The sequence below is a fragment of the Gadus morhua genome, chromosome 7 (assembly GCF_902167405.1).
Source record: "Gadus morhua chromosome 7, gadMor3.0, whole genome shotgun sequence".
Lineage (NCBI taxonomy): Eukaryota > Metazoa > Chordata > Actinopteri > Gadiformes > Gadidae > Gadus > Gadus morhua.
The window spans coordinates 8,452,705-8,477,243 of record NC_044054.1 but is presented as its reverse complement, the minus strand read 5'-3'; the positions used below and the strand labels follow the sequence as shown (position 1 = coordinate 8,477,243).

Below are 24,539 nucleotides of genomic sequence, written 5' to 3'. Positions count from 1 at the left end.
CCTCATCCCTCATTGAAGGCACATATCACAAAAGAAAAAAATCTGGTTCTCCGGTTTCTCTTCTCTGGCTGGTTGTCAGGCTGGTTCTCTCGCTGGTTGTCAGGCTGGTTCTCTACATAGAGGCCGCTCTCCGCCCCGTCCTGTCCCATGATGGCGGCCTCGCTCGCCCTCAGGTTCTCAAACAGGAAATAGGTCATCATTTGACCTTTGCCCTTCACCTCGATCTCCCCCCGCGCCCGGAGGTCAAAACCCTCACCCCTCAGCGCACTGAGAGAGAGAGAGAGAGAGAGAGAGAGAGAGAGAGAGAGAGAGAGAGAGAGAGAGAGAGAGAGAGAGAGAGAGAGAGAGAGAGAGAGAGAGAGAGAGAGAGGGAGGAGAGGGAGGGAGAGAGAGAGAGAGAGGGGTATAACTGTTGTACCGAGGCGGGATTGAGCCACAGACGCTGCCAGGTCTTCACTCCTGGTCCTCAGCCGGCCTCTGCTCCCTTGCTCCACCTCCTGCACCTCGACACCCTGTCCTCCGCCATGTCTCCCCTACTGAGGAGCCCGCTGGCAGGGTCGGGGCCGGACCTCTGCTACCCCCTGCTGCTCAATACCTCCTGCCGGCTGAGCCTTCGGCCCCGCTTCACTGCCAGCCTCCTCTACATCCTGACCTTCTCCCTGGCGCTCCTCACCGTGCTGCTCAACCTGCTGCTCATCGTCTCCATCGCCCACTTCCGCCAGCTGTACACGCCCACCAACCAGGTGCTGCTGTCCCTGGCCGTCTCCGACCTGCTCATCGGCCTGGTGGTGATGCCCGTGGCGGCGCAGTACTACATCAGCTCCTGCTGGTTCCTGGGTCCCTGGCTCTGCTCCGCGTTCTACATGCTGAGCTACGTGCTGACCTCGGCGTCGGTGGCCAGCATCCTGCTCATATCGCTGGACCGCTACCTGGCCGTCTGCCAGCCGCTACGCTACACCAGCGAGGTGACCATTGGCCGGGTGCAGCTCGCCGTGGGCCTCTGCTGGTCGTGCGCCGTCGTCTACAACTGCAGCCTCGTGGTTGTGAACGTGCGCGAGCCGCCCAGATGGACGTCGTGCCAAGGGGAATGTGTGGTGATGGTGGACGGGTCGTCCGTTTGGTTGGAGCTGCTGGTCACCTTCCTGGCGCCCATATCCATCGTGGTGGCGTTGTACCTGCAGGTCTTCGGCGCCGCTCTGTCCCAGATGCGGAAGATGAGGTCGTCGCGGGCGGCGGCGGTGGGGGCGGTGGCTCGGCGGTCGGAGTTGAAGGCGGCGCTGAGGCTGGGCGTGGTGGTGGTGGTGTTCCTCCTGTGTTACTTTCCCTCCCTCGGGCTCATGGGTCAGGACGTGTCATTGAAATCTGCCGCCTGGTTCTGGGGCGCCTGGTTGTTGTTTTTGAACTCCTGCCTGAACCCGCTGTTGTACGCCTTGTTCTACTCGTGGTTCCGGAGGACGATCAGACTGATCGTCACCCTGCAGATACTAAAGCCAAACTCCAGCCGGGCCACCGTGCTGCACTGACAAACTAAGAATAAGGGAGATAGAGACTGTTATTTTTTATTTCTCATTATAACGGCATTCTGTGAGGCATTATAATAATTATAATCAGATGTGCATATGTTTTAAAGGATCATCAATTGTTAGATTTGTATTGATTTTACTTTTGTGCATTGCATTAATTACCAATTAAAATGTAAGATTGAATGTTTATGTTTCATTTAGTTGAATACATTTTACATTCGGCCGTTTTAATACACAATATCTTGTGTGGTGAGCATTGTAGAAGTATCGGCCAGACCCCGATGCCACCCTATTCTAGGAATACGCTGACAGATGTTATTTCAGGAATGTATAGGCATGAAGATCATAATCATCCTGCCTCTTCCTCTTCCTCCATATACCTGTCTCTCCCCTCTGCCTGTCTCACCACCACGGGGCACAGAGCGTTCAGTCGCTCTGGTCCCCGTCTCTGGAATTCATTTCCACACCAACTCAGAAACATCCACTCATTCCCCCCATTTCAAATCACAACTTAAACACGTGTTTAAAACTGCCATTTTCCATCTGATGCCAATTGCTATCTCTCTTACTTTTGTTATTATCTTTTCTTTATCTTTTTGTTATTTCTCTTCAATGACTTTTGTGTATCTTTGGGTGTCCTCGAATGCCGATAAAGGCGTCTTCAAATTAAATGTTTTATTAATAATTTTATTATAATAGTTAGGCGGATGTGCATATTTATGACTGTCTACTCTTCTGCGCTGACAGATATTATTTCATGAATGTAATGAATGTTTTTACTCTTGTGTATTGCATTAACAAATTAAAATGTAAGATTGAGTCTTGTGTGGTACTGTATGGTATAAGTATACCATATTCTAGGATGCACTGAGAGATATTATTTAATGGTTGTATAGGCGATAGGGCATAAGGAATATGATAGGCAGATGTGTATATTTTTTTCTGACTGCCTTCGGCAGTAAAATGGGTTGTAATAATCAAGGAATCTTTCATCTTCGATTTTTTCTTTTTCTGTAAACAGTGTGTGCAATGAAGTCTGCGTCATTAAAAGTCAAGAACAAACTAATGGAAGATATATAAATATAACATATAATTGTCATATTTAAGGGAAGATTTTCCACTTATAAACCTGAACTGCAGCCTCATTCACATGGTCAGAATGACTATTGATAAGCACGCAACATCCAGAAAACTCAAAGCACACATTTCTCAAGTGAATTAAGGGCTTTCTTCAAAGCATATACCTAAACAATCTTTGAAATTCTTGGGAAATTAAACATTTGTAGTCAAGAACACTAACGGAAGAAATATAAATATGACAGAGTTAATTATGAAGGAAAAATGTTGATGAAGAAGTTCCCCTTAATGTCATACTGTCCAGCGGAGGGCTCCAGTTTTCGCCGGCCAAGTCATGCGCTGTGATATGTGTGACAGCTATGTTGCACAACATTGCAGCTAAGGCTGGGGTAGCTTTGGTTGAACCGGAGGACATTGAGGACGATGACGACGAGGAAGATCGGTGTGAGGACGGCCTCCCTCATAACTACGCGGCTGGTTTTCATGCACGTCGAAGAGTGATTGAGACTTTTTTTTAACCCCCTCCACCCTCCCACATGTCACTAAACATTCCCGTCAACGTGACCAATCCCCACCATATCCCAGCCTTTTGCCTGCTCCTTTGCATTTTTTTTAAATATTTTTATAATGAATATTTGTATTATTTTTTTTATTTTACATTATTACATTACATTATTTTAGGCTACGTTTTATGAGTAGCCTTTGTCAGTCTGCACAAATCCCCCCCACTTTCTCTCACACATTTTAAGTGCCCTGCCTGCTCAAACATTTCCTGGACTGTCTCTCTCAAACTAAGAACATAATGGCCCACATTAGGCTCAGACGCACGTGATACACCATTACCAATGTGTTATAATAAAACGCATCCAATACTAGGAATGTCCGCTGGTTACGCCACTGAGGCTATAGTAGGCTAACGAGGCTCTTAGCGTCCTATATACCCTGGAGCACTCGTTAGCTACTCGTGACTCGTGAGCGTTTTTAAGAGGTTCGTTACCAAAGATGCTTTCGGGAAACGGTGTGAAAACTGTACGATGCTCGTACGACCCACTCTGCGATCCACTTAGGCTAAAGATGCTTTCGGGAAACGGGGCCCTGGACCTGCTGCATGTAATTTGGTTTTCTGGTGTCGCTGTCAAGTTAAAATTGTACCGGGGGCGAAAATTGTACCGGCCTACGTCATCGTTTGTTTACATCCTGACAACCTGCCCGGCAACAGACGACGCGATGCAGAAAACATGTTTCCAAACGACGAAATAACATAATACAGATAGCGGATCGCTATCTGTATTATGATAGATAGCGATAACACTTGTTTTTACTTTATATTTGTATTGTATTTAATTGTTTCGATTAAACAATTAAATACAATACAAATATAAAGTAAAAACAAGTGTTATCGCTATCTATCATAATACAGATAGCGATCCGCTATCTGTAGTATGTTATTTCGTCGTTTGGAAACATGTTTTCTGCATCGCGTCGTCTGTTGGCGGGCAGGTTGTCAGGATGTAAACAAACGATGACGTAGGCCGGTACAATTTTCGCCCCCGGTACAATTTTAACGTGACACCGCCACAGCGGCCCCCAAACAGCGAACAGTGGGCGTGTCTGAGAACAATGACGATAAAGTCGTACGCCAGTTTGAGTTGTTGTTGTAGGTCGGTAGTTGATTTACAATGTGCAATTTTTCCCTGATAAATTAAATTCGACGAACAAAACCTGCAGCTGTCGTTGACGGACATTTTCGTGCAGACGCGCAAGGTGTTTGGTTTGTGTACAAGTAACCTGCGCGCGATTCCCGGCGCATGACATACGTCACAACCAAACGTTAGCGATTGGTTATGGCAGATCCAGAGTGGCACTGGGCAGATCCAATCATTTTAAACTTCAACAGACACCCGCCTTCAAGTGAGTTAACGTTTGGTGGATTAGGTCCAGACTCTCTGTACAAATGAAATGAAATGAAGTGAAGTACTGGTAGAGTCTGGTAGAACCAGGCTAGGGTATTGGTAACCATACCTGAACATTTCAAGAGTTTTCAAATTACGGTATAGGCTGCAGTATGACTTATACAGAATTTGAGGGGGGGGGGTGGGGAACGTTTCAGAAACAATAGGGGACCAAGCTCGGACCCCTAATAATAAAAAAGAAGCGTCAAACACAGTTCAGTAACCATAGAAACTGTTCCGTATTTCTGGGCGGTGAATGACGTGTGAGCCGTCCAATGAAACGTCAGAATCCACGTCAGTGTGAGCCAATGAAACGACAGAGACATCACAACAAGGGCAGTCATTGGTTGCCTCATCTCTTCCCCTTTGAAACTGCGACTGCAGGCCGTCCGTTTGACGACTCTGCGAGGCGCTGCAATTAACTATTTGTTTCCCATATTACAAACTAAAGAAGATGGTGGATAAAACACTCTTCGCCAAGTGTTGTTAGCCATGATGAGTGCTTCCAAACTCAAGGTAAGAGTGACTATTGATCACGCTTGATGCTAGACGCAAGCGACTGCTAACAAGACAAACCTTAGCTCCTCAACGGTGAGCCCTACTTAGTTAAAGATGTATTAATTCAAAGATGTATTAAGTTAAATATAAGCCGTTTTACTACCAATCGATGATCCCTATCAAGTCGGGCAACCTAGTGGTTCTGCGCATGCGCATGTCGACATTATCGCTCCGTAGACCCGTGCAGAACCGCTAGGCACGGTTTGATGGGGAGCAGAGAGCATAATGGTTATAAACTCCCCAATAATGCACCTTTAGGGACAGTGTGTGTCCGCCTGGTCTTATATTCGTGCCTTTTGGTCTCACTGAGATCGACGTGTGTGAGAGGGAGGCCCCCTTTCTGTGGAGAAGGCTGTACGCAATTGTATTCATATATTATAATATTCATATTCAATATGGGTTAGGGTTAGGTGCGTTAGGGTAACTTTATGTAGCTCAAATAAACTTAAATCAACTACTCAATATGGGTTAGGGTTATTTTATGTAGCTCAAATAAACCCTAATAAACACATCAATATGGTTAGGGTTAGTAGTGAGGGTTAGTTAAGCTTGTAAGATTATGCAGCTCAAATAATCATTACTACTATCTCTACCCTCTCTCCCTTCCCTGCCCCCACAAACTCTGGACTCTCAAACCCCCTCCCATTTGCCCCAAAGAACAAGCAACACAAACATTATGGTAAAATATTCACATGAAAAATATGGACAATAAAAGATGCTAAAGTAAAATATCCACAAGAATATAAAAGAGATGGATAAGCACGTCTGCAGTGACAGGGCAGGGACTGTCCCTATAGTATGCATGGACAGGTGCTCGAGGAGAATGTGCGTAAATAAGTGCAACAGTGCGAGGATGAAGATTGATTGATGGATAGATTTGATTGTCTAGCCATCAACGTTGATTTGAATCTAAATGGGCTGATTTGATTGACAGGCGGTGTCCTCTGGACGGCTGACGGGGACGACCAGAAGAGGGTAAATAAACTGTACCGTGTCACAACGTGGCTTCACAGCAGCAGGGCTGGGCAATTCATTGATCTTTGATTGATTTCTCTTTTGTAATTTTGGGGTGAAATGATCTCCAAACTAATATAATAGATTAGAAACGATTTATTATTATTATTCATTTTTTAATTTTTTATTTAAAAAAAAAGAAAACGTTTTTTAAGAAATCGTAGAGCAGCATTTTGTATATTGTTTTTTAAGGGGACCCTTAACCCAAGTTCCCAGTTAAGTGAATAGAAACGCTGAAATAAATGAATCATGTTTTCAAACTCGAAATAAATTTTCTGCATAATCGGGATTTCAATATTGACCAAAATTCTCTCTCTTTACCAAAATATTTTCCACGAAAAACATAATACCGATAGAGACTGTTCTTTATTTCACATCCTTCCTCACCTGTGCAATACACTCACCAGTACAAATCACTTCCATTGCCTCAACTGTGCTATACACTTCAATATAATCGTCACCTTTCTTGTTGTTAGGTAGCCGGTGACACCTGTGCACACTGGCAACAACTATATATCCTTACAAACAATTAGCCTAGGAGCAGTCAAACCAATCACTCATGATGAAAGAAAAAAACCTATCCTAAGAACGTATAACATTACAAGCCGTTTTGAAAAATCTGCCTCTTCTGACATCACTAGTGTCCCCTAGATGTGTGCTGTATAGATCTACCAGGCTACCCAGTGGACCGTAGCAAACGTTGCTCATCTAACCGTCATACATCCAGGTGGACACTCCCACTTAGGATGTCAGTAGAGGCAGATTTTAAGGCTTGTAACGGCTAATCACACTCACACCTGGTGCTATAATGATCTCACCTATTAAACGTGGAGGCCAAACGATGGTGGACATCAATGCAGCACACTCTATCACACTAACGTTTCCTGCTTTACAGGAAGAAAGACGCGATGGTTCAGAGGTTTACCAGACCACTCACAGTGCCGGCCTACTCCCTCTACTCCACAGACTCTGAGGACCAGGTCAGACCTCTCTTTACTATTACTATGACCACAGGGACCAGCTCTCTCTCTTTACTATTACTATGACCACAGCGACCAGCTCTCTCTCTCTTTGCTATTACTATGACCACAGGGACCAGCTCTCTCTCTTTACTATTACTATGACCACAGCGACCAGCTCTCTCTCTCTTTGCTATTACTATGACCACAGCGACCAGCTCTCTCTCTTTACTATTACTATGACCACAGGGACCAGCTCTCTCTCTTTACTATTACTATGACCACAGGGACTAGCTCTCTCTGTTTACTATTACTGTGACCACAGCGACCAGCTCTCTCTCTCTTTACTATTTTTTCTCCCCCCCCCCCAGGTGAGCACCATTCACCGGGGTCTGGACCACTGTGCCTCCCTGCTGGACCGCCTCCTCCAGGCGGACTCGGCCGGTACGTCTGCCTCCCCCCACGGTGTGTATCATGCTAACTTAGCGTCCGTTAACCGACCGATGTGTGTCTCCGGATTAACGTATTGTCAGTGTCTACAAGTATACGAGAGACCGTGTGTGTGTGTGTGTGTGTGTGTGGATGTGTGTGTGTGTGTGTGTGTGTGTGTGTGTGTGTGTGTGTGTGTGTGTGTGGGTGGATGTGTCTTCATCTGTGTGTGTTTGTGTCTTCATCTGTGTGGGTGTGTCTTTATCTGTGTGTGTGTGTGTGTGTGTGTGTGTGTGTGTGTGTGTGTGTGTGTGTGTGCGTGTGTGTGTGTGTGTGTGTGTGTGTGTGTATGTGTCCACCACAATGTGTGGCAATAGAAAGTAAACCAAGTCAGAATGGCGTGGTGGACACCAGAGGTCAAAGGTCACTTGGAAGGCGACGCAACCTGGAGAGGAGGAATACCGGGAGAACCAAGACAGGTGGGAGGAGCCATGGGCTTGGGGCCCTACTCCGATGGTTCGAAATCATAGCGATGCCGCTGTTGCCACCAACACGCTACACTCCTCCCAGGAGACCTTAAAGGTGACATATTACACCACCAGGTGTGAGTGTGATTAGTCGTTAAAAGCCGTTTTGAAAATCTGCCTTTTCCTGTGTTTTAGTGACATCATAGGTGGGCGTGTCCACCTAGATGTGTGCTGGATAGATCAGTCTACCAGCCTTGCGTTGCTCCTCTATCTGTCACAATTCTAGCTGGACACGCCCACTTGTGATGTAAGAAGAGACCTAGGCTGCATCCGAATACTCATACTTGCATACTATATAGTATGCATTTTGTAGTATGCGAAAAATATAGCGCGTCCGAATACTCAGTACGCATTCTGTAGTACGGAATGCGTACTGAGACGGAAGACGTTTCCGAATGCGTACTACCGCCAAAGTAAACCACGGACCTCACTACGCTATCCCACAATGCAACCGGAGTCTGGTAACAAATGAAGAAGAGATGGCTGACCCGACACCACCACCAACAGCGGCTTTTTATTTGTGTGTGTGTGTGTGTGTGTGTGTGTGTGTGTGTGTGTGTGTGTGTGTGTGTGTGTGTGTGTGTGTTCAATAAAAAAGGAAAAATTAACTTCGATCGTCTTTTTCACGGAGTAACAAATAACTGTAAATGTATTATTATTCCAAAAAAATGACTTACCAAATGTCCACATATATACATCATAACCTGCCGGTAAGTCGCTCTACGAGATGACCGACGACGACGCCTTCTAGCAGCGATATCCATTTCAAGAGCCATTCGCATAGAAAGAGACATTTTTTATTTAATAGCAACGATAACAAGACCGAAAACAGGTACATTTTGCCGCCATCTGGGGGGAGATACGTCATCTCCAAACATCCGGTGGAGTTTCGGCGGTGCTCGGAAGCGTTCGGAGGCGTTCTACGCATAGCTGTAGACCGTACTACACAGTCAAATGTAGTATGGTCAAGTAGTAGACACTGGACAGAAATAGTATGTACTAAGTATTAGGGATGCACCGATCCGATATTTGTATCGGTATCGGTACCGATATTGAAGACATTTCTAGATCGGGTATCGGTGACAAATGGGCCGTTCCATATTTTAAAAAATATATATATATATATATATATTTTTTTTTTTACGTTTATGTACATACTTGAATCCTATTCCTACTACCTTGCTGCTTTGATAATTGAATTTCCCACGAAAATGTTCTCACGGGATTAATAAAAGTATCTATCTATCTATTGGCTGATCTATTCAGTTTCTATGCTGTGCGCTGTGAGTGACGTCATAAACAAGCAACACGCCGTGCGGAGCCTACAGTGATTGCAAAATGGAGCGAGCAAAAGGATCTGCTATCTGGAGCTATTTCACTTTACCTAAGCCAGCAAGCTCCACGGCGACATGCAACATATGCAAAGTAAATGTCCCGAGGGGTGGTACTAAACCTTCTAGCTTTAATACCACAAACCTTATAAAGCACCTCCAAAAATTCAAGTCTCATGATCCCAGTCTTTTCCCCTCAATGAAACTTACAGTTTGTAGCCATAATTTCGCGCTGTTTTTCTATATCGGTATCGGATCGGTATCGGCCGATACTAAACCTCAGATATCGGTATCGCTATCGGAGGTGAAAAAAGCGGATCGGTGCGTCCCTACTAAGTATTCGGATGCAGCCATAGTTTCAAAACGGCAGCAGTTCGATAGCTTAAAGGCGAGATATTATACCACCAGGTGTGAGTGTGATTAGCCTCTACAAGCCGCTTTGAAAATCTCCCTCTAGTGACATCACAAGTCGGTGTGTCCACCTAGTATGTCGGATCCCACTCACACCAGCTGGTATAATATGTCACCAGGACGCATGATGGTCGTGGTGGATGGGGCTGAACGATTTGGGGAAATAATCTAATTGTGATTATTCGACCAATATTGCGATTTTGTATGTCATTTTTATTTTTAAAGTCCTTTTATATTCTCTATTATTCACAAAACAATCAATCGATCATTCTGTAGTCGACCAACACAACATTAAAAGCAGTCAACATATAAACTGCTCTTTAATTTAGGCCAGGCCTATGTGTTGAGATGAATTGATATTATAACATCTTTATTGAATTGAATTGTAGAAGAAGAATACAAATCTTATTGATCTCAGTAATAGTAACAAATACCCCCCAAAAAATGTTGTTTTTTGTTGTTTTTTTGTCGCAGCCTGCGTTTACATGGACACGTCTGATCCGATTAGAAGTGAAAGAACAGCTCAATCTTTTTTTTTTTCACCAAATATACAATCGGAATACAATTCTCTGATCGGAAATACAATTCCATGCGAAATAGAAGAGGTGGTGTAGTCCTCTATTATCGACATGTATACACTTATTCCGATTGGTTTGGGGTGGGTGCGGCTACTTCTTAACTTAGAGAGATGGCATCAGCAGCTGCAGTAGTTCGCAATAGGTCCCTCTGTACTTTTATGCACACCAAACTTGACCGCTTTCAACGAGGAAAGTGGATTTTTTGCCAGATTCACGTCTTTCTTAGCACTCCGCAAGTAGTCCGATAACTTATCAACCCCAGCGTGTCAGGTTGCTAAGCGACGTCAACGTCTTTAGTGGACTATTTCTCTGCTGATCAACATTGTAAAAAGACACACCGTGTGAAGATATTGTTTTGTTTTAAGCGGGATTTTAAGCGGGATAATGTATAGAACGTCGCCGGTAACAAAACCGAACATTTGAGACGTCTCTCTCTCTCTCTCTCTCTCTCTCTCTCTCTCTCTCTCTCTCTCTCTCTCTCTCTCTCTCTCTCTCTCTCTCTCTCTCTCTCTCTCTCTCTCTCTCTCTCTCTCTCTCTCTCTCTCTCTCTCTCTCTCTCTCTCTCTCTCTCTCTCTCTCTCTCTCTCACCGGTTTCTCGTTGACCAATCAGTGGTAAGCAGGTTGAACCACGCGCACTCAGAAGCTGTGTTTGAAATCGTTCCCTATCACAGATATAGTGCAGGTGCTCGCCATTTTGTAATGTTGTTTGAATTCTCAGTGGTTAATTTCATTCACTGTGGAAAATAAAATACCCAAAATTTGAATGTACATACGATGATCCCTACATGTTACTCCCGTATACCATAGTGCAATGCGGTCGTGTTTTCTAAACGTCATTTCCGTCAGTAAATGACGTTAAGAAATGTTCAGCGTAGTGTCTGAATTCTCGTTTGTTCGTTCCCTGTATCATAAACACTATATAGGTAATAGTGAGCGAGTGAATAGGGAACAATTTCAAACCCAGCTAGAGAGAGATCTCCTCATGGCAGCATGGAGGTCATGGAGCATTGACCAAACCGTACAATAAACCTTAAGTCGTCCACCACTAGGGCTGTACGATTTATCGAATTCAAACCGACATTAGCCGCGTTTACATGGACACTTCTGATCCGATATGATGTCTTATCGGAATAGATCTATTCCTATCATGCAATCTGAATGTACTGTATATATGGCATTTACAAAATTGGTAAGCGTACGTCTCTCGCACACAAACGTTGTGTTGGTCTGGGCTTTGGTCCCAAAACCTTTTCTCTGTTTTGGGACCTCAGTGGTGGAACGAGCTCCCTGCCGTTCTCAGGACCGCAGAGTCGCTCACTATCTTCCGAAAAAGGCTCAAGACTCACCTGTTCAGAGTCCACCTCGACTTGACCCTCCCCCTTCTGGCCACCATTGTACATTGTGTTGTATTGTATTATAGTACTTAACTGTGTAGCAATGTTGTGTAGCAACATTGTATTCTATTGTATTATAGTACAGTAATTGGTTAGCCTAGCGATTGTTGTGCTTGCACTTGGTTCTATGAACATCCTTACTGTACCGACAGCGATATATTGTTGCACTTCTTATGACAAATGTACTTATTGTAAGTCGCTTTGGATAAATGTAAATATGATATATGTAAGGGTTAATGTTGTGCAGAACGCCGGTCATTATTGGGAAAATAAGCCCTGACAGGGCGAACCGGACCCCATCCTGAAGGGTGTTATTATATTGACCGGCGACATTATTCTGCTTATTACACGGCTCCTTGCCAAAACTAAACAATATCTTCACACGTGTGTCATTTTACAATTACCATTCGTAGTGTTGTTCAACAGAGAAATAGTCTGTCGAAGACGTTGACGTCGCTTAGCAACCTGACACACTGGGGTTGATAAGTTATCAGACTACTTGCGGAGTGCTAAGAAAGAAAGATGTGAGTCAGGCAAATAAAAAAACACTTTCCTTGACAGTGGTCAAGTTCGGTGTGCATAAAAGTACAGACGGACCAATTGCGAACTACTGCAGCTGCTGATACCATCTCTCTAAGTTGAAAAGTAGCCGCACCCACCCCAAACCAATCGGAATAAGTGTATGCATGTCGATTATAGCGGACTACACAACCTCTTCTATTCCGTATGGAATTATATTCAGATCAGAGAATTGTATTCCGATTGAAGCGTATATATGATCATTCTTTATTCAGATTGAGCTGTTCTTGCACTTCTAATCGGTTCAGAAGTGTCCATGCAATCGCGGCTACTGTGGATCAGAGTGTGAGTACTTGACGGTGGGTTCAACCTGCTGACCACTGATTGGTCAACGAGCAACAGGTGTGCAGCCGCCCCAAGCCCCAGAGTCCAATCAGACCGACTGAGGCTGATTGGACTCAGTCGGTCTGATCTCAGCCAGGTGAGGCTGTACATTTCTGAAACTACAGAAAAATGTATCTGTGCTGCTAGCAGAGTTAGAAAGGTGTGCATACCAGCAGGGCTCTACAGTGCGCCCATTTCACTCGCATTTGCGAGTGAATATTTCGGCGTGCGAACGAGAAAAACAAAACAGGAGCACGCGTGCGAGTGACTTCTCCACAGCGCACTATACTGTGCGTTCACACCAAACGCGAAGGGGCGAAAGGATTCCATACAAAGCAGCGATTCCACTTGCAGCGCGACACTTTTGCCCGGCACGGGCGAGCGCGTTCACAAATCCACCCTTTCAGGTGGATTTGCAGCACGCCACTTTTGCTCAAGTTGAAATATTTAAACTTTGCCGCGACATTCGCGTGATGACAGCCAATCAGCGTTCAGAAGCGTGGCCACTGAGTGACGTGCGTAACGTAACAGCCAATCAGTTTTCAACCGGCCAACCGTTCCCTGCAGTGCAGTCCGGGGTGAACCGCAGCATGGAGGAGAAAGTGATTGTTGCCGTTTGCGACTCCCCGTGCTCTATATAGAATAGTATATAATATAATATAATTGTATTGTATCTATAATATCACGGCCAAAAGCTCTGTGCGCCTCCGGATGGCCGTAGCGCGGGCGGGGAGCGCTACGGGAGGGTTTAGCGGGGTTTGTTTACCTACGTTGCTATGGTTACCAGTCTTGTGCGTTCCAACGGTTTATTAGGTATCTAAATCGCTGTCTAATCAATGCTTCATTCACTGCCTCTTCCGTGGTCATTACAATATTATGAATAGACTGCGTGGAGAAAGTTAATGCTGTTACTTTAGTCGATAAAGTCTACAAATTCAACCCCGACTAGTTGAAGGATTTCGGGTGGCTAGTTTATGATGCTAAGAACATGAAAATGTTTTTTACATTTTGTAAGGAAGCCCCATTGGCAATGGCAGGATCCTCTCTGTTTATAACGGGGAACCCTAATCTGAAATGCGATGCTGTGGTGAAACACATCGAGTCCACTATGCATTCTCGCTGTCCCGATTTCTATTTAAAACGCACCAAGCCCAATAACCCTGGTACGGTGGAAGCCGAAATTGGTGCTGTTTTGTGTAACCTAAATATAATCTTGTCTATTTATTTGTCTTAATTTTGCTTTAGTAAATTGGTGCTGTTGGTGTGTGCAATTCCTGCACGCTAATAAATGTTCTAAACAAAAACCTATTGTGCCCCCATTTTTTTCCTGTGCTCCTAAATTGTATAACTTAGGGGCACGAGTGCTCCTGAAAAAAAAAGTTAGTGTAGAGCCCTGCATACCAGTTAACATGTCCCCTTCTTATAAAAAGTGTGTGTGTGTGTCTCTCTGTCTCTGTCTCTTTGTGTCTGTGTGTGTGTCTCTCTGTGTCTCTGTGTATGTCTCTCTGTGTGTGTGTGTGTGTGTGTGTGTGTCTCTGTATCTGTGTGTGTCTCTGTGTGTCTCTCTGTCTCTGTCTGTGTGTGTGTGTCTCTGTCTCTTTGCGTCTGTTTGTGTGTTATCTGTTTGTGTGTGTGTGTGTGTGTGTCTCTCTCTCTGTGTGTCTCTGTCTCTTTGTGTCTGTGTGTGTCTTTGTGTGTGTCCCTCTGTCTGAGTGTGTGTATGTTTGTCTCTTTTTGTCTGTGTGTGTGTATGTTTGTCTCTTTGTGTCTCTGTGTGTGTGTCTCTGTCTGTCTGTCTGTCTGTGTGTTTGTGTGTGTGTGTGTCTCTCTGTGTCTCTGTGTGTGTCTCTCTGTCTGTCTGTCTGTCTGATCCACCAGCTCCAACGGCCGTCCCCTCCCCGGCCGTGACCCCCCCCAGCGCCCCACACGCCCCGCGCTCAGTCGGTCCCGCAGAGGGGTAGGTGGGCGTCGCCTCCGAAGTCCGTTCGTGGATTCCTTTGAGCCGTCTCCTTGTATTGTGCGCCCTTCCTCAGGGTCAGCTAAATGTTGACCTTGGGTAAACCAGGTCACAAGGGAGAGGGCGTCCCCTTATGCATTCCTTATGGAACACACACACACACACACACACACACACACACACACACACACACACACACACACACACACACACACACAAAGAGACACCCAGGCAGCGCTGTGTCTTGGTTAAACATGACCTGATGTGATTATTGACATCTCCAAAGTGGGGAGGATGTGAAACAGTTTAAAAAGCTCTGTCTAACGGTGTTCTGTGCTCACTCTGCTAGACAGGGGTCTAATGTATGCATGCATTAAAATAGTATGCATAGAGAAATCGGGAGAACTTCTCTGGAGAAATGACCACGACGGTAGGGAGCGGATGAGGAACCTTCACCGGTGTTGAGGTTGTTTTTGTGATGATAATCTTCACGCAGGCGACCTCGACGGAAGTTAACCCTTCAGTTGTCCCCTCCCTCTCAGAGCCAATCAGCTGTCCGGTCAGCCGACCAATAGGACGACCGCACGGTTCAACGCACGCCTGCCCACCTCCACGCCGTCCCGGAGCCCTACGGGGGTCCCCAATGGAGACCCCCAGTCCGTGGCCCCCTCTCTGGGCCGCCTGGCCCCCCCAGGCGGCCCCTCGGCCTGTCTTACAGCCGGGGCTTACGGCGGCACGCTAGCATCGTCTCCCCCTCTCCCAGGGGCCCTGGCCCCGTCTCACCCTCTCCCTCTCCCAGGGGCCCTGGCCCCGTCTCACCCTCTCCCTCTCCCACAGGCCCTGGTCCCGTCTCATCCTCTCCCAGGGGCCCTCACCCTGTCTCCCCCTCTCCCTGGGGCCCTGGCCCTGTTTCACCCTGGCCCTCTCCCAGGGGCCCTGGCCCTGTTTCACCCTCGCCCTCTCCCAGGGGCCCTGGCCCTGTCTCACCCTCTCCCAGGGGCCCTGTCTCACCCTCTCCCAGGGGCCCTGGCCCTGTCTCACCCTCTCCCAGGGGCCCTGGCCCTGTCTCACCCTCTCCCACAGCCCGGGGCCCCGTCTCACCCTCTTACACGGGCCCCCTGCCCCCGCCCCCTCCCCTCCCTGGCAGCCTATCAGCAGCCCCCTCAGACCCCCCCTGGTCCCGCCCCCTCCGCCAACCCCCTGGCCCTGCCTCTCTCCCTGGTTGCCCCGTCTCCACATCCCCGTCCCACTATCCCGGTGGGACGGCCCGTCGCCCCCCCTCCCTCTGACCCGCCAGGGAGGCCCCTCCCCCTACAGAACCCGCCTCCTACCTTTGGACCAATAGGAGGAGGAGGAGGAGCGGTCACTGGCCGAGCGACGGAGGACGAGGGGGAACGGGTGGAGTGCACGGCAGGGGCGTGGACGGCGAAGGAGTGCACGGTGGAAAGATTGCAACATACGCTGGAGGAGCTCTGGACCGCGCTAGCGGGAAAAGGTAACGTGTGTGTGTGTGGGGGGGGGGGGGAGGGGCAAGACATCGTTACGGCGAGGGGTAGTCCTCAGTCGTGCGATACGAGAGGCGAAACCAAATATCTATAGTTTTCTCTTTTTTTTTTTACGAATTTCTTCTGCATATTTTGACCTTCATTCCTGAAGAGTTGGGCAATATCGTCCCAAATATCGACACTTTAATATCGATATTCTCTATATTATTGTTTTTATTTTAATAAATAAAATTAGCCGCTCTTAACTGATTTCCCTGCTCCTTGAGGTGGCGCTCAACTGGAATGAAGGAAACTTGAACGGAAGTTGGCTAACTCAAGAAGTGAACTAAGTTAACTGACCAAAGATGTTAACTATGTTAACTAGCCAAAGAATTTAACTAAGCTAACTAGTCAAAGAAGTTAACGAAGTTAACAAACCAAAGAAGTTAACTAGCCAGAGAAGTTAACCAACTAACTAACCTGAGAAGTTAACTAAAAGTTAACCAACCAAAGACGAGTCACTGAAAGACGCAGTTTGGACCGCGAATAAAGAATCCAGTAACCCTGGTAGCGTTAGTGGCTTGCTCTACCAGTGGGAATCGAACCCGTAACCCTGGCACTGTTAATGCTTAGTTATGGTTCCACGTCGACGCAACGCAGGGGGGTTTACGGACGCGTTACGTCCTTGCGGACCCTCCGTGCTTCCACCGCAAGGCCCTGACCTGCGCTTCCAAAAACGGTTATCTCCGTCGAGCCGACGCAGCAGCAGGGGCTGTGATTGGTCCTTGCTCTGCCAGTCCGAATCTAACCCCTCCCCCCTGCTCACGGATGGAGTGTGACCCCTGACCTCTCTTGGGCCTTTCACACCGCCGCAAAATCGGAGCCCGTTCCGGGCTAGTTCGGAGCTAGGGCCAGGGTTTTGGTTTCACACCGCCAGAGAACCGGCTCCGGCCTCTAAAAACCGGTTCAACTCCAGCCCCACTTTTGAGCTGGGCTAGAACTAGAACCGCTTTTACGCCGGGGGCAGGGGGCGGGGTTATCCGTACCTTCATAAACAGGAAGACCAACGAAGACCTGCATTTTTAAAACACCGAAGTAAACAATGGACGTGAATCCGTGTATGGTTCGTTCTTTGAATATTCCGATTTTAGTCGTTTTTTGTTTTTTTCTGATTTGCTTTTGAATCGGAAAAAGGGCAAAAAGAATAAACAAATAATCAGCATTTTATATGTGTTTGTGTGTTGGTTTTTTAAACCCGAAACAGAAAAACAAAAATAGATACATTGATAGTTATAGGCTACACCAGAAGGCAGGGGTAGCGAAGAAAAAAGAGCCAACCACCTAAACCAGCACAGACTGTCTATTTATATTTAGCCTTAGTTATGGCCGCACTTGAACCTTATGGTGATTTTATTCGTAAACTATTTGACACTGGAAAGACACACGACGCGATCAGTACCGCTCTAAAGCAATCTGGTGCCCCGAAGTGCTCCGTTATAACGGTGAGGAGGTTCTGTGTGGAGCACAACCTTCGAAGAAAAAATCTAGTTTCCGATTTAGTTTCAGATCGTCCACTCGCAGACTAAGTCGCCGGCTCCTACGGAAAACAATAAAGCTGGCCATTGTAGAATGCGAGAGACTCGATGGAACGTTTGAAACGTCTTTATATGTATTTTCTTTAAATCCGCGTGCCCTTTTCCCGGAATTCATTGCGGTTTTATCTAAATATCACGCAAACAAAACAAGCAACTGGATTATTCAGTTTTCCCGTTTTGATTTAAAAAAACAGAAAAATACTGTTTATTTGTATATTCCTTTTGCCCTTTTTCGGCTACAAAATCAAATCAGAAAAACCAAAAAACGACTGTTAATAGTTTTTTCTGATTTTGTTTTAAATCGGAATATTCAAAGAACAAACCATACACGGATTGAATCGAAGACGAAATTGTTGTTGTTGTGTTTGAAACTTGCGCGAGGGTTCTTCTTCTTATTGTACAGTTCCGGCAGGGTGGGAGGGTTGCTGGGAAAGCGGAGACGTTTGCAGTGACGTCATGACGTTGCTCACGCCGGCTCCATGGCTGACTCTGGCCGGTGTGAAACCAACTGGTTCTTAACTGGGATAAGGCTGGAACCTGTTTGGAACTGGCCCTTGCACCAGCCCGGAACTGGCTCTTGGTTCTTTTAGGTGTGAAAGCCCCATCTGTGACCCCTGACCTCTCTGTGACCTCTGACCTCTTCCCGGTCCGTCCTTCCAAGGTTACACGGCGGCAGAGCGGCTGCTGACTGAGTTTGAGCGGGCGTTGGCAGATGGCCCTCAGGGGACCCCGGGCCCTCTGGGGCCCCAGACCAGCCTGGCCCCGCAGGCGCTACGCAGCCAGAACGCCCAGCCGCACCGGTCAGACCTGTGTGTGTGTGTGTGTGTGTGTGTGTGTGTGTGTGTGTGTGTGTGTGTGTGTGTGTGTGTGTGTGTGTGTGTGTGTGTGTGTGTGTGTGTGTGTGTGTGTGTGTGTGTGTGTGTGCGTGCGTTAATACCGTGTGTGTGTGTGTGTGTGTGTGTGTGCATTGATACCGTGGATGTGTGTGCGTTACTGTGTGTGTGTGTTTATACCGTGTGTGTGTGTCTGTTTATACCGTGGATGTGTGTGTGTTGATACCGTGTGTGTGTGCATGCGTTGATACCGTGGATGTGTCTCTGTTGATACCGTGGATGTGTGTGTGTTGATACCGTGTGTGTGTGCATGCGTTGATACCGTGGATGTGTCTCTGTTGATACCGTGTGTGTGTGTGTGTGTGCGTTGCTACCGTGGATGTGTGTGTTGATACCGTGTGTGTGTGTGTGTTGCTGCCATGGATGTGTGTGTGTTGATACCGTGTGTGTGTTGATGCCTTGTGTGTTGTAAGGGGTATGAGGATCTTCAACCAGCAGTTGCAGGAGAGAGAGAGGGCCGAGAGACTTTGCAGAGAAAGCCACTGTGACGGTATGACTACTCCTGTGTGTGTGTGTGATAATCACGATGCAAAACAATTTGAAACTCCACCTTGAACCCAAACCACTTCCTCCTCCTCACCCTTAGCAATGCGCCTGGAGGCGGAGCTTAGCGCCGTCCAATCACAGCTGGGGAGGCTGCAGGCGGAGGTGTCGGAGCTGCGGATGGCCTTGCATGAGAAGGACGCCGAGAACGCCCGCATCAGAGCAGGTACACACACACACACACACACACACACACACACACACACACACACACACACACACACACACACACACACACACACCCCTGTTAAAGGTGACATATTATGCCTCCGGTTGTGAATTTGATTAATGTGTGTGTAGGCTCTGTGGCCCGGTGTCCCGGGACGTCTGGCCAGGTGCTCCTGCTGGCCCAGACGAGGCTGAAGGAGATGGCGTCTCGGCCCGGTCTCTGCAGGTGGGTTACAAGTCTCTCTCTCTGGCTAACGCTCTGGCTAACGCTCTGGCTAACGCTCTGGCTAACGCTCTGGCTCTCGCTCTGGCTCTCGCTCTGGCTCTCGCTCTGGCTCTCGCTCCGGCTCTCGCTCCGGCTCACGCTCCGGCTCTCGCTCCGGCTCTCGCTCCGGCTCTCGCTCTGGCTCAAGCTCTGGCTCAAGCTCTGGCTCTCGCTCTGGCTCTCGCTCTGGCTAACGCTCTGGCTAACGCTCTGGCTAACGCTCTGGCTAACGCTCTGGCTCAAGCTCTGGCTAACGCTCTGGCTAACGCTCTGGCTCATGCTCTGGCTCTCGCTCTGGCTCTCGCTCCGGCTCTCGCTCTGGCTCACGCTCCGGCTTTCGCTCTGTCTCTCTCGCTGCGGTTTTGCATCGCGTCCACACGACAACGGATGTTTTGGGGCCTGAAAGCGGCGACTTTTAAAACCGTCTTCCAGAGCACAGTTTAGTTGGAAACACAGACCCTGACAGGCGCTGCGGTAGAAAGACGTTACACACCGGCTCGTTGTTTCCTGCCGTGTGTAACGACGGAATCGTACGCCATCACATAAAAAAGGGAGTCAAAAATAACTCAATTTTAAATCAAAAAGGTAATTTAGTTTAAATGGTACAAAACAAGGCGAAACAGATTCAGTAACTACTAATTAGTTTAAATGCAAGGATCTGTGGGGAACTAATTAGGTAAAGCAAAGTGCCAATGTGAAAGAGTGAAGGCCCATTCACACCCTACGGTAAATACGGATACGGACCGTTTCGTCCGGTCCCGGAGGTGTTTCGTCCGTCAATGGGTCCGTCGCCTCTGAGCTTACGAATCCGGAGTGCTCCGGGAGACCCGGAGCAATACCACCGGAAATCGAGGCGGCAATATGGAGTCAGAAGTCAGACCATTCGCGAAAACAGATAGAGTAGTATAATATCTGATTTGTATATATAGTGTATTTTAACGTTTTATACTTATATTATACGATATACCTGATCTTTTTGTTTTATTGTTCCCCTGCTTTGGCAATGAGTTGTAACTGGTCATTTAAAATGGCTCAACATTTTGAGGAGATAATCTGCGGGTTGGTGAGGGGTGTCACATTCCACCGCCGCCTAGGGCTACACTTTTTGCATCTTTTTTGCCTATTTCGGATGACACAAAGCAAAAGCTCCTCTACAGATGCTATGTTTGCGATTGTCGATGCTGTTAATTTGTGTCACGACAGTCACTGCCCTCTAGAGGATGTATTGCGTAACATCCATAACAACGCTGAAACCGGACAGAGGTATGAAGGGTAGTCCCGGAGACAATGTTTGGTACGGACGGACGAATTTCATCCGGATCCGGAGGTATGAATCGGCCTTAAAACAGCCTGCATCAACCGAAAAGAGTGCTCACCTGAAGGAGGGTGAAAACCTGCTTAAATAACTCCCCAGTACTCAGGTGTGGTCAATTAGAACGACTCCGGGAGTACAATCCCTTTCTCCTCCATGTCGCGGTTCAATCTGGATTTCTTCTATGATTACACGTCAACGCAACACAAGGGGGTTTGCGGACCCTCCGTGCGTCCACCACAAGGGCCGGAACCAAAACAGGTTCACGATTGCGTCGAAGCATCTGCGGGGTCCTTGCGTTGCGTCGACGTGGAACCATAATCGGCCCTTAAATATGGCCCCTTTTCTCTCCAGTGTGCTCCAGGGGCCCCCTCTGACCCGCCGGGCCCTGGACCAACACCAGCGTGGGCATGACCACTCGGGGCCCTCGTCCAACCAGATGTCTTTATGATTCATAATTTCATCCGAGGCACACATAGCTTTTGGCTGTGATATTAGATATTATATTATATTATATAGATACGTTTATATTTTATTATTATTATATAATGTAATATTAGATATAGTGCTCCAGGGCTGCGCAACAATCACTTCTCTGCTGCTACTCTCACGAACTGGCTGCTACTATGCACATGCACCTAAGGCTAAACGGTCCGGGGTTGTTAGGATACTGAGGCCGAGCCCCGCCCTTGTAGTCGCAGCTATGACCCAACTGAGGGGGTGCATAGGGATGGTCACATGTTTGATTATTCTTTTTTGCATATTTGAGGTGAAGAGTTACACCACCCCCTAGTGGCCTCGCATACTCACTACACCATTTTCACTTGTTGCATTCTGTGTGGACGAGGACAGTTTTGAAAATGTTGTCGTGTGGATGCAAAGCTTTAAAATGGAAAATCTTAAAAGAACTTAAAGGCAAAGACGTCTGAAGATCTGCCTTTTCCTGTGTTTTAGTGACATCACAACGTTTGCTATAGTCCACTGGGTAGGCTGGTAGACTGATCTATCCAGCAAACACATAGGTGGACACGCCCAATTTGGATGTCACTAAGGCAAAGGGAAGGGACGATTTTTGGCTTGTAACGGCTAATCACACTCACACCTGGTGGTATGATAGGGACCCTTAAAGGAGACTTATTATGGCGTTTTCCGGCAAGTAAACATAGTTTTTGAGTTCCAGAAAACATGTTTTTGAAGCTGTTTGCTGGAAATAGCTTTTAGGAAAATAAATCTCGCCTACCGCTATTCCCCTCTGTTTCAGTCCCTTCAGAATGCGCAGTTTCTGGTGTCTGTAGCTTTAATGCAAATGAGCTGCTGCCCATCGACCAATGAGCTGTCAGACTAAACCACAGCATGGAGGAGAAGGTTTTGTTGCCGTTTGCGGACTCCTGGAGCTCTATATCTATATCATATAATATAATAATAATAATAATAATATTATGTATGGGTATTTATATAATATTATACGGCCAAAAGCTGTGTGCGCCTCGGATGATATTATGAATCATAAAGACTGCGTCTGACGTCACTAGTACTTACACAACAAGTGAAGACTCGTAGTGGGGGATATCTCGGCCATGGTTGAGAAGAATTGGGGGAAAGGAACTTTGGCCTTGACTCTCCAAGTCCATGAACCGCCACATGGAGGAGATGGGATTGCACTCCGGGAGCTGAGCGGCCGGACTTGCCGCCGAGCTCCCCTCGCCGGAGCTGCCTGACTGCCGCCGAGGGGAGTGGGGAAGTGGGAGGTAATATTCAAATGTGCCCCCTTCCTACGTAGGTGGGGGCGCCGAAACTGACTTGCTCGTTTGGTAACTGTAGTCGGGGTACTTTCAGAATTGCATATCTCGCTAAAAAAAAATCATATACAGACTTTTTTCAAAGTTTGTATGCGTGTGGGAGCACCAGAGACCCAAAACAACACTCCAAATCTCAAGAAAGGTGTAGTTTTCATAATATGCTCCCTTGAATATTTCTTGTAGGCTAAAGGCTAAATTATGATTACACGTCAATGCAACGCAAGGGGGTTTGCGGACCCTCCGTGTGTCCACCGCAAGGGCCGGAACCAAAACAGGTCCACGATTGCGTCGAAGCGTCTGCGGGGTCCTTGCGTTGCGTCGACGTGGAACCATAATCGGCCCTTAAATATGGCCCCTTTTCTCTCCAGTGTGCTCCAGGGGCCCCCTCTGACCCGCCGGGCCCTGGACCAACACCAGCGTGGGCATGACCACTCGGGGTCCTCGTCCAACCAGGTCCACCAGTACCTCAGCTCCCTGGGCGCCGGCCAATCAGGGGCTGGTATTTTGGAGCCCTGCCCGGATGTTTGGGAGGATGACCGCTGCATCAGCTTGTCTGTGATGCGAGGAGCCAGTGAGTCAGTGGTGGTTGGAGCCAGTGAGTATGTGGGGGGAGGAGCCAGTGAGTCAGTGATGGGAGGAGCCAGTGAGTCTGTGGGGGGAGTAGCCAGTGAGTCAGTGATGGGAGGAGCCAGTGAGTCAGTGATGAGAGGAGCCAGTGAGTCAGTGGTGGGAGGAGCCAGTGAGTCAGTGGTGGTAGGAGCCAGTGAGTCAGTTGTGGGAGGACCCAGTGAGTCAGTTGTGGGAGGAGCCAGTGTGTCAGTTGGGGGAGGGGCCAGTGAGTCAGTGGGGGGAGGGGCCAGTGAGTCAGTGGTGGGAGGAGCCAGTGTGTCAGTGGGGGGAGGGGCCAGTGAGTTTGTTGGGGGAGGGGCCAGTGAGTCGATAAGGGGAGGCGCCAGTGAGTCCATTAGGGGAGGGGCTTGGCTGGATCCAGAGAGGGTGACCTTTGCACCGCCAGAAGAAGTAGCGACCTCATCGCTGGGGGGCGGCGGCCAGAGCTACCAGAAAGTTCTCCGGCTCTTGCGGAGCTCCAACGCGCTCGCTCCCCTGCCGGGCCTGGGCCAATCACACGGCTCCCCCCACTGGGAGGTGGCGTCCCATTGGTCGGTCGGGTCAGGCTCCACCTTCGACACGAGGGACGAGGTGGCGTTCTGCCACGGGATGGCGGTTCTGGACGCCAGCATTGCCAGCCTGCAGCGCAGCCTTAGGAAGGACCTGGTCACATGACCCGGTCATATGACCCGGTCACATGACCATCAGGAAGGACCTGGTCACATGACCCGGTTACATGACCCTCAGGAAGGACCTGGACACATGACCTGGGCACTTGACCCTCAAGAAGGAGCTGGTCACATGACGTGGTCACATGATGTGGTCACGTGACCCTCAAGAAGGACCTGGTCGCTTGACCTGGTCACATGACCTGGTCAGTTGACTGGGTCACATGACGTGGTCACGCGACCTGGTCACTTAACGTGGTCACTTGACGTGTCTGTGGTGATATTAATATTATATCTTAATTTTATTTTTACAAATGACTTGATATGAACTGTGCCTTACATAAATTCACGAAATAAAAACTGTTTGAAAGAATCTACAAATAATATTTTTTTCAATTATCATTTACCCCTCTGAGATTGGTTGCTTTTCCTGCCAGAGATCGCGTTGATGGCCGCTACTGTCGTCGGTGGAGGATGATCAGTTATTCTCACCAGAGTACATTTAAAATGTATGGATTCCTGTTTGCCAAACATTCATGCATGGTGACAGTGTTTTTTTTCCATTTTATTTATTAGTAGTGTAAACCGA

The 24,539-nt window shown here is 47.7% G+C and overlaps 2 protein-coding genes across 2 annotated transcripts; both read left to right on the top strand.

Moving 5' to 3' along the window:
* Positions 1-350: 350 nt before the first annotated feature.
* Positions 351-1,570, top strand: LOC115546507 (trace amine-associated receptor 13c-like). Its single transcript, XM_030360019.1, has one exon. The coding sequence runs from the start codon at positions 525-527 to the stop codon at positions 1,521-1,523; it is 999 nt and encodes a 332-aa protein (XP_030215879.1). The 5' UTR covers positions 351-524; the 3' UTR covers positions 1,524-1,570.
* A 3,341-nt stretch (positions 1,571-4,911) lies between these two features.
* Positions 4,912-24,323, top strand: ccdc14 (coiled-coil domain containing 14). Its single transcript, XM_030359978.1, has 13 exons — positions 4,912-5,068; positions 6,045-6,085; positions 7,020-7,104; positions 7,455-7,527; positions 7,890-7,991; positions 14,536-14,614; positions 15,157-16,109; positions 18,355-18,493; positions 19,000-19,076; positions 19,173-19,295; positions 19,430-19,523; positions 21,229-21,310; positions 23,124-24,323. The coding sequence occupies exons 1-13, from the start codon at positions 5,045-5,047 to the stop codon at positions 23,955-23,957; spliced, it is 2,706 nt and encodes a 901-aa protein (XP_030215838.1). The 5' UTR covers positions 4,912-5,044; the 3' UTR covers positions 23,958-24,323.
* The last annotated feature ends 216 nt before the right edge of the window (positions 24,324-24,539 follow it).